Consider the following 15,927-nt stretch of genomic DNA (forward strand, 5'->3'; position numbering starts at 1 on the left):
TGTTAACATCTTCACTGGAATTCTTCTACTAGCAACATCATGCACTGTCTAAAATGACAACTGAACCTTAACTATTTGTCAGATTTGACCATTTTTGGCAGAGTGGGGAGCCTGGAAAAACAAAACTTCGACTGGAGGTATTGTCAAAGCTAGCTTCCAATGCTCCTAGCAGTTCCTCAATAAAACAAAGCAAAATTTGCACTTTGGCCGATTCGGCAATGAAATTTTTAAATGACAGCAGCAACGAAGACACAAGCTTTGCTTAGGTTGCTTAATTTCCAGATCTGATGTCTAGGCGGTATTAACGACGTTTCAAACAGTTGATGCTCAAGAGTGGGTGTTTTGATAATGTGTTCGATAATAGCAAGTAGAATTTTATTTTTCCCACCACCAATTGCTTTTACCCATCAGGGTTTTGACAGTGTATGTACAAATTATTACGAGAAGACCTTCCCGTCGTGTGCAGTTTTTCACTCACACAAGAGCACGTAGTCAATTTCAGACCGACCTTCGACCAAAGCTTGACTAGCCCTCTAACCTCTTACATTTTGTACACCACATGTGCAACTGCCCTTAATCATTACTGTACAATATTGTACAACACTTCACATTACTGTACAGCACTGTACAGGAATTGAACAAAGCACGTGGAGGCTGCAGTGCCAGTTGAATGCACACTAGACCACCTGGCTTTCATAGAAAAGCTGACCTAATGCAATAATTCAGTATGAAGAGTCTTGTGCATGCTGTATGGCCTAAAAACCATTGCTTCAATAGCTCAAACAAAGCAGTAAAAAACAAACCGGGTGCCTGCTGCAATGAGCAAAAACAAATGTTCCCTGTACAGTAGGAAATTACCTGTTTTAGCATTTGCAAAGCTCCTGCTTTCCTACAAAGCATGGGTATCAGTATGACTACTGTATTTACTCGAATCTAGGCCGGCCCCGTTTTTAAGCTGACCACCGAATTTCCGAAGAAAGAAAAGAAAGAAAAGAAGAAAAAAGAACTTACATCGAATGTAGACCGAACAAAAATGTCAGGTCAGCATTCACAAAATGAAAACAGCATTTTTTTTTATATGAACACGCCGAGCTCACTCTATGTTATCACCGCTGTTAGCCTCGTCGCCATAGCCCAGACCACATGCCCGCTTGCAGACGCACGCAAGCTCGCGTCCGAGCGCCTATGCATGCGTGATCTCGGTGAATAGCTCCCCTCTGTTATTGGGCCACTTATTTTCCTTCTCGCTATCATCTCCTCATCGCGGCACACGCAAAAAGCGTCCCCCAATGCCCCCTCCAACGACGGAAGTTTTTCTCATTGATGCTGAAGTCCCGCCCAGCTTGAACGTTTGACGATGCCTCTATGGCTGGCACAACTTTTCGTTTGAAAGTGGCACATAGTGGCATCGCCTGTTTGGTGCCATTATGACGCCACGCTATAGGCCACGCCGCAAGCCAATACGACACAGGCCAAAATAGCGGCTGCGATACTCACTTTTCTATACGGCGCTAGCTATGCACCATATTTATCGTTTTAAATTACAACCTGGTGCACTTTTTAAAATCTTCGAATCTAAGCCAACCCTAGAGTTTGGCATATTGAAAAACACTACTGACCTAGATTCGAATAAATACGACAGTACTGATGGCAACAAATATTCGCAATTTATTCTGTGACATGACTTACAAAAGTTGGAAACTACAAGAGTCTGTTGCATATTTTGTATACTTCAGATTTTTTTTACTCGTAGTATTTCTACTAAAAATAGCAAATTATTACCTTTATTCATGTTCCTCAAGGTGCTTTTTTGAAGTTTCACACAAGAATTCTCAAGAACTGCCTGAGCAATTATTACTGCTTTAGATTCATTCAAAATAACAATGATCAGGCTATAATTTTATATATTGTGGTATACACTGGGCCTAATACGTCGTGAAGTAAAACGTTCAAACATAAAAAGCATCGAAAATGAGCACATTTGTAGCGGTAATGAAAGAGTTAAAATCATTCTACTTCTGCTTACCACCAAGGACTGTACTGGCTTGTGTGCTTGCTGCAGGAGCACTGACCAGACGCACATAGTGAAACTTGCTGCCTGGCACTTGCACGGCTGCTGAGCTGCTGCTCACAGATGTCACAAGACTGCTGGTGCCGCTTGTTGCTACTGCACCACTTGGGCTCGACGTCTGAACAACAGCAGTCACTGTGCCAGCCCTTGACACAGCTACAGCTTGACCAATCTGAGATCATCAAGATCACATTTTTTAATCAAACTAATATTGCTGAAAGAGGATGCGTGTCAGGTAAACACAAAAAGTTATCGCCTTTTACGACTAGTGCTATTACACTCGAAGCGTGAAGGAAAAAACAGGGACAAATGGATAGACATGAACAAACACAACAAGTATAATGTAATACCAACTAGCCCACTATCCTGCCTTGCTTTTAAAGAGTTAGAAGCCACCTTATAAGAACATGATGCCAAAAATTAGAAAGTTTTACCTTGTGCATTTATGTCACGGAGAAAAAAAAATTGTTTTTGGAGGAGATTCTATCCACCTGTGACAGCACGAGCAGGAGGCACGGTAGCGTCATCGTTTGGTGAGGAAATGCAAGGCACATTCCTATTGTTTACATGCTATTCTATGGGTGTGATGTACAAAAATTGAGATATCACCTCATATTTTATAAATTTTCCCAAATTTAAAATGAATAATGTCAAGAAACAGAAGCGACAGACATTTTATTGACCCCAGATATATCAAACTCGAATATGTCAAATTATTGCCTATATCGAACCATTCTAACATCCCTTTGAAAATACCATGTAAAAATATAACTCTATACTACGCGTATACCATACTCCCGTTCACCACAACATTCCAACTCTCCAGCATTCAACTCTCCAAAAGATTCTAGGCTACTATTATATAAATCGCTAATCCATCCTGTTGTTGACTACGCATCTGTTGTCTGCAACCCTTATAAGCACTATGAGATTCATCATCATCACCACCATCATCATCATCATCATCATCGGCCTGGTTACGCCCACTGCAGGGCAAAGGCCTCTCCCATACTTCTCCAACCACCCCGGTCAGGTACTAATTGTGGCCATGTTGTCCCTGCAAACTTCTTAATCTCATCCGCCCACCTAACTTTCTGCCGCCCTCTGCTACGCTTCCCTTCCCTTGGAATGCATTTCGTAACCCTTAATGACCATCGGTTATCTTCCCTCCTCATTACATGTCCTGCCCATGCCCCCCATTTCTTTTTCTTGATTTCAACTAAGATGTCATTAATCCGCGTTTGTTCCCTCACCCAATCTGCTCTTTTCTTATCCCTTAACGTTACACCCATCATTCTTCTTTCCATAGCTCGTTGCGTCGTCCTAAATTTAAGCAGAACTCTTTTTGTCAGCCTCCAGGTTTCTGCCCCATACGTGAGTACTGGTAAGACACAGCTGTTATACACTTTTCTCTTGAGGGATAGTGGCAACCTGCTGTTCATGATTTCAGAATGCCTGCCAAACGCACCCCAGCCCATTCTTATTTTTCTGGTTATTTCAGTCTCATGATCCGGATCAGTGGTCACTACCTGCCTTAAGTAGATGTATTCCCTTACCACTTCCAGTGCCTCGCTACCTATCGTAAACTGCTGTTCTCTTCCGAGAGTGTTAAACATTACTTTAGTTTTCTGCAGATTAATTTTCAGACCCACCCTTCTGCTTTGCCTCTCCAGGTCAGTGAGCATGCATTGCGATTGGTCTCCTGAGTTACTAAGCAAGGCGATATCATCAGCGAATCTCAAGTTGCTAAGGTATTCTCCATCAACTTTTATCCCCAATCCTTCCCACTCCAAGTCTCTGAATACCTCCTGTAAACACGCTGTGAATAGCATTGAAGAGATCGTATCTCCCTGCCTGACGCCTTTCTTTATTAGGATTTTTTTGCTTTCTTTATGGAGGACTACAGCGGCTGTGGAGCCGCTATAGATAGCTTTCAATAATTTTTACATATGGCTCATCTACACCCTGATTCCGTAATGCATCCATGACTGCTGAGGTTTCGACTGCATCAAAAGCTTTCTCGTAATCAATGAAAGCTATATATAAGGGTTGGTTATATTCCGCACATTTCTCTATCACCTGATTGATAGTGTGAATATGGTCTATTGTTGAGTAGCCTTTACGGAATCCTGCCTGGTCCTTTGGTTGACAGAAGTCTAAGGTGTTCCTGACTCTATTTGCGATTACCTTAGTAAATACTTTGTAGGCAACGGACGGTAAGGTGATCGGTCTATAATTTTTCAAGTCTTTGGCGTCCCATTTCTTATGGATTCGGATTTTCTTTGCGTTCTTCCAAGATTCCGGTACACTCGAGGTCATGAGGCATTGTGTATACAGGGTGGCCAGTTTTTTTTAGAACAATGTGCCCACCATCTTTCAACGAATCTGCTGTTACCTGATCCTCCCCAGCTGCCTTCCCCCTTTGCATAGCTCCCAAGGCGTTCTTTACTTCTTCCGGCGTTACTTGTGGGATTTCAAATTCCTCTAGACTATTCTCTCTCACATTATCGTCGTGGGTGCTACTGGTACTGTATAAATCTCTATAGAACTCCTCAGCCACTTGAACTATCTCATCCATATTAGTAATGATATTGCCGGCTTTGTCTCTTAACGCATACATCTGATTCTTGCCCATTCCTAGTTTCTTCTTCACTGCTTTAAGGCTTCTTCCATTCCTGAGAACATATTCAATTCTATCCATATTATAGTTCCTTATGTCAGCTGTCTTATGCTTGTTGATGAACTTAGAAAGTTCTGCCAGTTCTATTCTAGCTGTAGGGTTAGAGGCTTTCATACATTGGCGTTTCTTGATCAGATCTTTCGTTTCCTGCGATAGCTTACTGGTATCCTGTCTAACAGAGTTGCCACTGAGTTCTATTGCACACTCCTTAATGATGCCCATAAGACTGTCGTTCATTGCTTCAACACTAAGGTTCTCTTCCTGAGTTAAAGCCGAATACCTGTTCTGTAGTTTGATCCGGAATTCCTCTAGTTTCCCTCTTACCGCTAACTCATTGATTAGCTTCTTATGTACCAGTTTCTTCCATTCCCTCCTCAAGTCTAGGCTAATTCGAGTTCTTACCATCCTATGGTCACTGCAGCGCACCTTGCCGAGCACGTCCACATTTTGTATGATACCAGGGTTAGCGCAGAGTATAAAGTCTATTTTATTTCTAGTCTCGCCGTTCGGGCTCCTCCACATCCACTTTCAGCTATCCCGCTTGCGGAAGAAGGCATTCATTATCCGCATATTATTCTGTACCGCAAGCTCTACTAATAACTCTCCCCTGCTATTCCTAGTGCCTATGCCCTATTCCCCCACTGACTTGTCCCAGCCTGCTTCTTGCCTACCTTGGCATTGAAGTCGCCCATCAGTACAGTGTATTTTGTTTTCACTCTACCCATCACCGATTCCACGTCTTCATACAAGTTTTCGACTTCCTGGTCATCATGACTGGATGTGGGGGCGTAGACCTGTACTACCTTGAATTTGTACCTCTTATAAAGTTTCACAACCAGACCTGCCACCCTCTCGTTAATGCTATAGAATTCCTGTATGTTACTAGCTATATCCTTATTAATCAGGAATCCGACTCCTAGTTCTTGTCTCTCTGCTAAACCCCGGTAGCACAGTACGTGCCCGCTTTTTAGCACTGTATATGCTTCTTTTGTCCTCCTAACCTCACTGAGCTCTATTATATTCCATTTACTACCCTCTAATTCCTCCAATAACACTGCTACAGTCGCCTCACTAGATAACGTTGTAACGTTAAACGTTGCCAGGTTGAAATTCCAATGGCGGCCTGTCCGGAGGCAGGGATTCTTAGCACCCTCTGCTGTGTCGCAGATCTGACCGCCGCCGTGGTCAGTTGCTTTGTGGCTGCTGGGGACTGAGCGCCGGGATTTGATTGTTGTATTCATATAGGAGGTTCTGGCCAAGTACTGCACCAGGGTAGCCAATCCTGCTCTGGTGAGAGAGTGCATTACCGGTTCTATGAGATTAACAGGCTAGAAAGAATTCAGAAAAAAGCTGTAATCACCATTATGATCGTGACTTTTCACCCTCTTCTACACTTCGTTCCTTGAATTTAACTTTGCTCTGTTCATGTCACTGCATAGCATCATTAGATATTTTGCACAGCACCGTCAATTCTTCTGTTAGACTTTCAAAAAACAACTATACTAACCTCGCGCCAAAGTCGTCGACGAGACGACATCACAACCTAAACTTGATGCCCTAGTTTGGATGCACTAACATGTTTAAATTCAGCCTTTTCCCTCATTCCATAGAAGACTGGAATTTCTTACCTGGGTTTATTCACTCATGCCCATCCCAAAGTTTTGTACTCGCCATCCAAGATGTATGGTCTTAGGACATCACTCTTATCGCTGTATGGTATTCTACTGTGTATAATTTCCCTCCCTTAACCAACGCCTGCTATAGCACTTAATGTGCTGCAGTATGTACAAATAAGTAAATAAATAAATACTGCCACCTTGCTGCACCCCTGCAAGTGCACTTCTCCTATAGAGTTGCGATCACTTCCAACTTCATGGGAAATATTCATGCCGACGAAATGGTACTGTTTTGAAAGATGCTGTCAAACAAGACAATGAATCTGAAGGGTAGCAGTAAAAAAATAAGCAAGGTGTGTCTTAAAATGTGGATGGCTTGTGCAGCAATTGGGTCTTATTTGCGCTCCATAATGTGCAGATTTGCTTTAGTAAGCTTCATCGCAGTACAAACATGCAATGCAGTGAGGCATACTGCCGCACTGCTTCAAGAACACAGAAGGCCTCCCGATCCGATATGTGCGTCTCACAAGACAGTGTGGATGGCACTATATCCTTTCACCGAGTGGCTCCAGGCATGGAATGCCGAAATGGAGATGTCTGCACTGCCGGATTTGTCTTGCAGAATTTCCACAAACACCATTTTCAGGTTCCAAACTGAATTGGCCAAACTGAATCTGATCCCAACCCCAACTTGGACATATTGTTACATTATGGTTTGCACTTAACAAAACCACTACACAACCACATCCACCTTTCGTGAAAAGACATCACAGAGCAGCACGCTAGACTCTGTGCGATTTGTGGGCTCACCGACCGCCCTGAGCGTGTTTAATTTTACTCTCAGGGACACCTCAGTGGAAATGGACGCAGGTGTCTTGCCAGCTGAAAGCCACTTTCGAATCAAACAGCATTTTTTTATATGATGATTAGCCATTTGAATGGCATATTGTAAGGGACATGAAGACGGGCACATTCATGTGCGATTCGCAGAACAAGTGTGCAGATGACAGTGGTGACAGGTGACACTGCGTCCAAAGAACATTCCGCAGCACAAGTGACAATTGCGACATTTGTATGAAAAAAGAAAAGAAGAAAAAGAAAGTAATCTTTTTAATTGTGTGTTTGACGCAGTGTTGGAGAAACAAATTGGTAAATTACCACTTTTCATGATCTCGGGAGACTTCGTGATGAGCGGAGTTTTCAGATAAGCTTAAGATAGGCATATCTCAACTGTAGCAGCAGTAATAGCTTTGTAGTGCTCAAATATGAATGCCGCGTTGCCTCTTTGAGGAGCTACCAACAATATCCCTGAACAGACGATGTCTGCCAGCCCCATGAATTCACTCACTTGCGTGCGGTGTGCGTCGCACATGCGTAGGTGACCTTGGCAGGCAAAGGACAGATTAGTTAGGATGCGATGTACTTCAATGAAACAACTGTCATGGTTTTAAGCACGGTTTGCCAGCTTTCTGTCTCTCTTGTCCTCACAGGCTCTCCCCGTGTGCCGGCGATGCCGTTTTCTCCGACATGTGTGCGTGCTTCTCATGTTGCTACAAAGGCGACCACTTTCCATCCTAGCCATTTGAGAAAGGGGCGGAAATGTGCCGTGCTAAACTGCAGCATTGACTATGCATCCTGCAAGGAAAACATAATTTTTTATGAGGTTCCTTGTGACTCCGCACAGTTGCAAGTAGGGGCTCGTGCAATACCAAGGAAAGATGGAGAGCTAACGTCTCGCAACTATGTTTGACAAAAACATTTCTCGGAGAGCGACATGGAGAGTATGCAGTATTACGATAAACTAGGAGGTGAAGTTCTTCTAGACAAGCCAAAACGGCTTGTTTTGTTGCCAGATGCCATTACATCAATATTTCGGGACTGTCCCAATATTTGTCTTCTGTTCACAAAAAGAGAAAGGCAACTGAATGCAACATAAGTACATGAAGCATTCAAAAACGGAAACTTTGGTATGTCAGGATAATATGAGGATGCACGCTGCTTGCGACGGTGAGCAGGATGTAATGAGACGTCTTGCCACCTATCACGTTTGCCACGAGTCCGCGAGCTGCTGTTTGTGCAACTGCTTCGAAATTTGGGGAAGTAAGTGCCGGTATAAAAAACGTGCACATCCATTCACGCGTAGAAGCAGCTAGTGGTGGATGGTCCGGCATGGCCTTGAACAGGAGACTTTGCAGCGAATGCGTCGCGTGCGTTTTCCTGTTGTCAAGGAGCAAAATTGAACGATAGAGAGTATGGGGCCAGGCCCTTCTATGGACTTTATTGGGACACTGGAATGAGCACTGTTTTGCCTTTTGAAAATTTCTTGCACCATGGTTTACGTACTACAGTAAAATCTCAGTTTCACAAGATCTAAAAAAAAATATCAGGATTTTGAGGGTATCAAGAAAACAATAAGCAAATCACTACTACGTCACCACGCTTTTATTTATTGAATGAATCAGCAAATCCTGTTTCTATTTTGCACAAAAGCTATGATTCTCGTCATCTCGCAACTAGCAATAGCAGTGGTGAAGGCCTCGTGACATCCTTTGCAGCAACGTAGGTTTGGGCATGTTGGTATCCCATAACATTTAGGTTTTTAGGGCACGAAAAGGGACGAGACAGAGGTAAGACGAGGACACAGCGCTAACTTCCAACAATTGTGCCGCTCCTTTGCAGCTTTGCTGTGGCACGCGTCTTCATTTGAGACTCACTTTTCACATTCGCGCGTACATTCAGATTATTTTTTCTCCACTGAGCCTGTCATCAATAGATCGCCCATTCATCGCGATATAGCCAGTGCACTTCATCCTCGACAACTTTCACAGTGTTTGTGACATTGCATGTGCAGCTGCTGCACTGAGTCGAGACGAAACTACTGTTTGCCGCAAGTGCTGCGGACAAAACCACAGTCACTATCGACATGATCATGGAGGGCGACCATACAGTTCTGAAGGCACACGACTGACGAGCACACAGAGTCAAAAAGAAACTACTGTTTGTCACAAGTGCTGCGGACGAAACTGTGGTCGCTATCAATGCGATGATGGATGGCGATTACGCAGCTATGAAGGCACGCAGTCAACACAGTATTACGTATGGTGGTAAACACAAGAATAAAGGCTATAAAGGTGTAAATAGGCACAAAGCGTTCCAGCATTTATATTGTTCACGTTCGATTTCCACTTTGTTTCGGTTAGAGCTCACGTACCCCGCCACTTTGTTTCAGTTGCACCGCTTTTTGCTCTTTTGTGTTGCACACTTGCAGCACTTCGTGCTCGCTGAGCCTGGCGAGTTGTCCAAATTAATCGGTGTGCAGCCAAATATGTCCCAGTTATCGAGAATTTCATTACATTGAATAATGGATACGCCTGCTGGGAACAAAGGACAATTCTCAATTATCCGATTTTCCAAATTAATGAGGGTCGAATTAACTAGGTTTTACTGCACAGCCAAATCTCCATATAACGAAGACAGATACAGATGTGAAATCCCCAATAACGAAATCTCGCAACAACAATATTCTCACGACAATAAAATATTTTCGTATCTCCGGCGAACGCCCATAGGATTCAAAGTATTTCGTACCTCTCAGCAACGAAATATTGTTGTACTACAATCCCGCATCAACGAAATTTGCTAGAACGTAACTCTTCATATTACCTACTCGCATAGGGCTAGCAAGCTCCAAAATTTGCTCAAATGCAATTGTTTTGCACTAAATTGCCTAAAATACCACTACATTGCACTTGCATGGGTGCCGCCATTTTCGTCTACAAAAAACAACAAAGCGCTGGAAGCGATCACATGCACTAAAAACATTCATGGCCGCCATCTTGTTTGTTGATCGCCCGTTTAATCGGCACGCATGTTGCTACTGATATGTGACGGTTTTTGCACATTTACTAGGCAAGATCGCAGGTCGTTGTTTGAAACGCATGGCATGTTCAGTTTGCATTCCCCACGGCTGATGACTTGCAGCAGCCTAGGCCAATCGCGTGAGGCAAAACTGAACGCAAACTAAATGCGTGTTTCAAACAACGATTGCCGATTGTGGCAGTGCGCTGCGTAATGTGCGCTTCGGTAAGAAAAATGCAGCGAAAACAAGAAAATTGACGTCCCGCCGACATGCAATTGTTTATGGCGCTTGAGATGGTGGTCGCAGCATGGAGCTGCACCGGGCTGTGGTTGAGCGATCGACCAGGAATATGCATCCCTTGCTTCGAGAACGCTGCTTTTGGTGCCACCTGACAGGCATCGTGTGTGGATTTGCTGCCGGACGTAGATTTGCGCGAAGAGGCCTGATCTTGATCGATCGCCTTCGAGTAAACGAGATACGGTCACTTTTGGGCTCGGCACCATACGCGTCGGCGCCTATGGGCGACAGCTTGTGCTAGGGAAATGTTGCTGCATGCACTGTTGCTCTGCATCCGGAGCTGAGTTACGCAAAATCTTGCAAAAGGGATCGTATCTTCGAAAGCAATTGAACGAGCATACTGCTCCACAGCAGTGCTGCCACTGCTGTCTATCAGCAGTGGCACTGTGGATCTATATCCTCGAGCAAAGCTTGCCAAAGTAAGCTCACAGAATTTTGACAGTGAAGCTTTGTTCTATAATGCATTACCTACCTGTGCTGTCTCTTTTCGCAACAACGAAATTCTCACAAAAGCCAATTTTTTCGCATTCCTCGCCAATTTCGTTATTGCGAGGTTCAACTGTATAGAGAATCATTAGAGCTAAAGTAAATCTAAAACGTTTCTTGCCAATATCAGCATGTAACGAATATCGGATACAACCGATGTGTTTTTGTGTCAGATGCAGCTTCATTACAATAGGGTACAATTGTAACTTTCATAGAATACCAGGTTACCGAAGATACTGTTACATGGGAAAATGCAGACAAGAAGCTATATACAGGTATATTTACAAACAAATACGATGCACTTCGCCAAGAGGCAACAGCCTGCACTAGGCTCTAATCATCGTCGTCGTCTTCACACTGCTGGCCTCTTCATCACCGTAAATACTGGTCCAAAGCACTACCCCTAGTGGTAAAAGCGATATCCTGGAGCAAACAAAGGCCGGCTCGGAAGCAGTTTAGTACCGTATTTACTCGAATCTAACACCCACTTTTTTATTATTAAACAGGTCCAAAAATTGTGGGAACGTTAGAATTGAGTACGACCCTAAATCTGCAATACCGTTTCGCCATCGGCATTTCAACATGGCCGCCTCATACGTGCTTCTAGCCTAGCTGCCATGGGCTTTCTTCATGTGCTGTGGTACGTGTGCTTAGGCAGTGCTCCTTTTGGCTTAGGTTAGTGCACCATCCTTCTTCGTGGTCTTCCCGTTTTCTGCGTTTGCTCTATCAGCATGGAAGTGGCGACTGTAAAGACATGCCGAATTCATCACGATACCGCAATTAAAAGGAATGCGATCACATGTGTGGAGACGGAAAAAAATCGGGCCGCATCACGGGTGTTCGGAGTTCCCGAAACTTGCGTGCAGGACTGACGCAAACAGGATAGGTGTTCTACACCGAAGGCTGCTACGTACGGCGCAGCTGCGCGGTTCCTATCTTGAAAGCGATCTGCGATGGAGACAGAGTCTACGCATCCAGACGCGCCACACTGTGTTCTCGTTGCTTAGTTCGCATTGAAGCGAGAGGCCACACAAAAGTCAATTTCCTAGCTCCTGCTACTGCACTTACTCACTCCAGCGTTTTAACAGAGAGTTTCCGCGGTCATTGAGTGAGACGTGTTCACGTTTGCTTGTGCACACACGACACCATGCTTGTTAATTTAGTTAGTAAGCGAATGTTTAATAGTTTATACAGTCAATAAAACTACTATCCCTACTTTTTGTATAGCTGTCTACTAATTTTCTATCGTAACCGATGCTTTGCCTTTCGGGCGAAACTGCGCCTTTTTTATTTATCACAACTTTAGAGCATTGGGAGCAAATCTTTGTTTTTTCCAAATGAGAGAAAGTTGTATTTTTGTATTAAAAGAACGAGGTGCGTGGCACTGTAAAATACTTTTTTTTAGGTCACGGCGAACGGGTGCACGTTACAATCGAGGGCGCGTTAGAATCGAGTAAATACGGTAGGCCTTGAGTCTACTGACGTGCACAACATCACTGGATGCCTGAGTAGAGTGTAAGGTCAAATTGACAAGAGCAATTTCGTACGTCACTGGCGTCACCTGGTGCAGCACGTGGTGGGGGCCCCAGGTATCGCAAAAGGAGCTTCTCTGAACACATGACGAGACGGTGACCACATGACCACGACTGCACTAGACGAAAAATGTGTGTCACGATGGTGGGTGTTGTACTGACGCTGCTGAGTAGTTTGCGAGGCTGTCAGTAGAGTATGGGCAAGCTGGCGTGCATGGTCGGCGAGGGCGATAGCGTCGCGGGCATACTTGCTTGTTAAGGTCGTAGCAGGAGGAAGTGCAGTATCAAGGGTCAAGGTCGGTTTGCGACCATACAATAGATAAAATGGAGAAAATCCGGCGGTGTTGTGCCGAGAAGAACTGTACGCAAATGTGACATAAGGAAGGGCAATGTCCCAGCCATGGTGGTTTTTTGAAACGTACATGGACCGCATAACTGTGAGGGTACGGTTTAACCGTTCAGTCAGTCCACTGGTTTGAGGATGGTATGAGGTGGTCAGCTTGTGTTGAGTGGAGCAGGAGCGCACAATGTTGGCAATAACTTTAGACAAGAAGTTATGACCACGGTCCGTAAACAGCTGTCTCAGGGTGCCATGAAGCAATATAATGTCATGCAAGAGAAAGTCTGCGATGTCAGTGGCACAACTGGTCGGCAGAGACCGCGTGATGGCATATCGGGTGGCGTAATCAGTTGCAACGGCTACCCATTTGTTCCCTGAGGATGACGTGGGAATGGGGCCGAGGAGGTCTAATCCAAAACAAAAGAACTGTTCCACAGGGACGGTGATTGGCTGGAGATGACTAGCTGGTAGCACCTGAGGCGTTTTTCAACGCTGGCAGGAATCACAGGCAGCAACATAGCGTCGGACGGAGCGAGCGAGACCAGGCCAATAGAAGTGGCGGCTTCTGCGGTCGTACATCTGAGTTACCCCAAGGTGGCCTGCAGTGGGTGCGTCATGGAGCTGAAAGAGGACAGTCCGTCGTAGATGTTTGGGCACGACAACAAGCTCAGATCTGCCATGGAGGAAGTTTCTTCGGTACAGACGCCATGGAGGACATATCAGCGAACGGAGGCAGTGGTAGGTGTAGAGTGCAGATGCTCAATGAGGGTTCGCAGAGAGAGGTCCCAGTACTGCTCATAGGCAATGTTAGCGAAGGCAAACACAGAGAAAATGCTGTTGGCGGTACTACTGTTGGCGTCTTCAGGCTTGTCAACCGTCTAGCGAGACAGGCAAGCAGTGTCGATGTGGAAACTGCCAGATTTGTAGACAGAATATGAAAATTCTTAGAGGTGTAGGGCCCAGCGACCAAGTCTTCCTGTAGGATCTTTCAGTGAGCACAATCAACAGAGTGCCTGACAGTCCGTGACGACTGAAAAGGGTCGGCCATAGAAGTATAGGCGTAACTTCGCAACCGCCAAAACTAGGGCCAGACACTCATGATCAGTGATGGAATAGTTGCGCTCAGAGAAAGAGAGAAGCCCGCTGGCCTAAGCGATAACACAGTCGTTGCCACACTGGCATTGTGCTAGTACTGTGCCGATTCCGTGGCCGCTAGCATCGGTACGGACTTCGGTAAGTGCAGAAGGATCGGAATAGGCCCCAACTGGTGACATTGTGAGAAGGTAGATTAGATGCAAGAACACAGAGGCCTCGTTATCGCCCTACTTGAAAAGCGGTGTCTTTCTTGAAAAGCTCGGTTAGTGGTTGTACTATGGCCGATGAAGCTGCACACATCCTTGACATGCTTCGGAACAGGCAAGTGTGTAACAGCATGGATTTTGCCTGGGTCCGGTTGCACTCCGTTTGCATCAATGAGATGTCCCAGGATAGTAATCTGGCAACAGCCAAATTGGCACTTTGATGCATTGAGTTGCAGACCGGCTTAACGAAAAACATCCAGGACTGCTAAGAGATGCTTGAGGTGCGTAGCAAATGTTGGGGAGAATACTATAACATCGTCCAACTAGCACAGGCATGTGGACCATTTGAAACTGTAAAGAATGCAGTCCATCATGCATTCAAATGTGGCCGGAGCATTACACAGACCGATTGGTATCAATATGAATTGATAAAGACCATCGGGTGTTACAAAGGCAGTCTTCTCATGGTCTAGATTGTCTACGGCAATCTGCCAGTAGCCGAAGCGAAGGTAAATAGAAGAGAAATAGCAAGCACCATGGAGGCAGTCAAAAGCGTCATCAATGTGAGGTAGGGGATACACATCCTTTTTTGTAACCCTGCTAAGGTGCCGGTAATCCACACAAAATCGCCATGAGCCATCTTTCTTTTTCACCAGTACAACAGGTGACACCCATGGACTACACGACGACTCAATGATGTTCTTGGCAAGCATTTTGCGAACTTGTGCGTGAATAACTTGACGCTCAGCCGATGACACTCAATACGGGCGGCAATGAATAGGAGGGGCATCGCCGGTGTTTATGCAATGTTTAACAGCTGTAGTTTGGGCCAAAGGATGATCGTTGAAGTAAAAATATTGTGGTACGTGGCGGTCAGGCACGGCCTGCCCGTCCCGGTGTGGGAGCGGTCCGCAGCAGCTCCTCCCTCGTAAGGGGGTTTCGGAGTTGCTCCTCAGGACCTAGATAAAGTTAATTGCCTGCCTGCCTGAAAACAGAACGCAGTAGAGCTCACGAGCGTGGTCAGATGGCACACCGGGCACAATCATTTTTGTAAGGCGGTGATGGTACAAGGTGTGGACTGCGATGGTAGAGGAGGGTCGGTCGAATTGTCGTCTACTGCAATAGATGCTACTGAGTGATCCTCGAATGAGCAAAGGTGGGTCAAAGACATCCCACGTAGCAGCACTTGTGTCGTCAAGCCAAAATTGGCCACTGGCAGGCAGACGCTATTCGCCGTAACAGATAAAACTGTACGAGGTACTGTGATATCGTGTGTAAGGAGGATGTCTTGCATGGAAGCCACGATGTAGTGACCATTGGGCACTGGTGAGGATGACACAAAGTCAACGTAAGCCAATGCCGAAGGCAGTAAGCAAACAAAGTCTACGGAACAGAGGTGACTGGGGGCTGGCTCAGTGGGATCTAGAACAGGCAGGTCAAGGTGGAGAGGAAGTCCAGGCCAAGGATGATGATGTGGGGACAGTGGGCGATGAGTGTGAAGAGAACAATAGTGGAGCGATTGGCGATGGAGACATGGGCGGCACACATACCAATTACGGGGGCTGTTCCGCCATTGGCGACGCGAACAGCAGGTGTCGTGGCGGGTGTTATTTATTTTTTTTAGCCAGTTGCGAAGGTCAGCGCTCGTAAGAGATAAATGCGCCCCAGTGTCTATAAGAGCAGACACAGAAACACCGTCGACTTGCACGTCAAGAAGGTTCACATGAGTGGGCAGCATCAGTAGA

General features: G+C 45.4%; 1 protein-coding gene across 11 annotated transcripts in view; it reads right to left on the reverse strand.

Moving 5' to 3' along the window:
• Positions 1-15,927, reverse strand: part of LOC142582887 (uncharacterized) — a 98,901-nt gene that overhangs the window by 57,564 nt on the left and 25,410 nt on the right. For all 11 annotated transcript variants that reach the window (XM_075693004.1, XM_075693013.1, XM_075692990.1 and 8 more), the window contains exon 5: positions 2,027-2,243. In XM_075693004.1, the coding sequence (XP_075549119.1) occupies positions 2,027-2,243 (217 nt within the window). The remainder of the gene's footprint in view (positions 1-2,026; positions 2,244-15,927) is intronic.

This window comes from Dermacentor variabilis, chromosome 1 (assembly GCF_050947875.1).
Source record: "Dermacentor variabilis isolate Ectoservices chromosome 1, ASM5094787v1, whole genome shotgun sequence".
NCBI lineage: Eukaryota > Metazoa > Arthropoda > Arachnida > Ixodida > Ixodidae > Dermacentor > Dermacentor variabilis.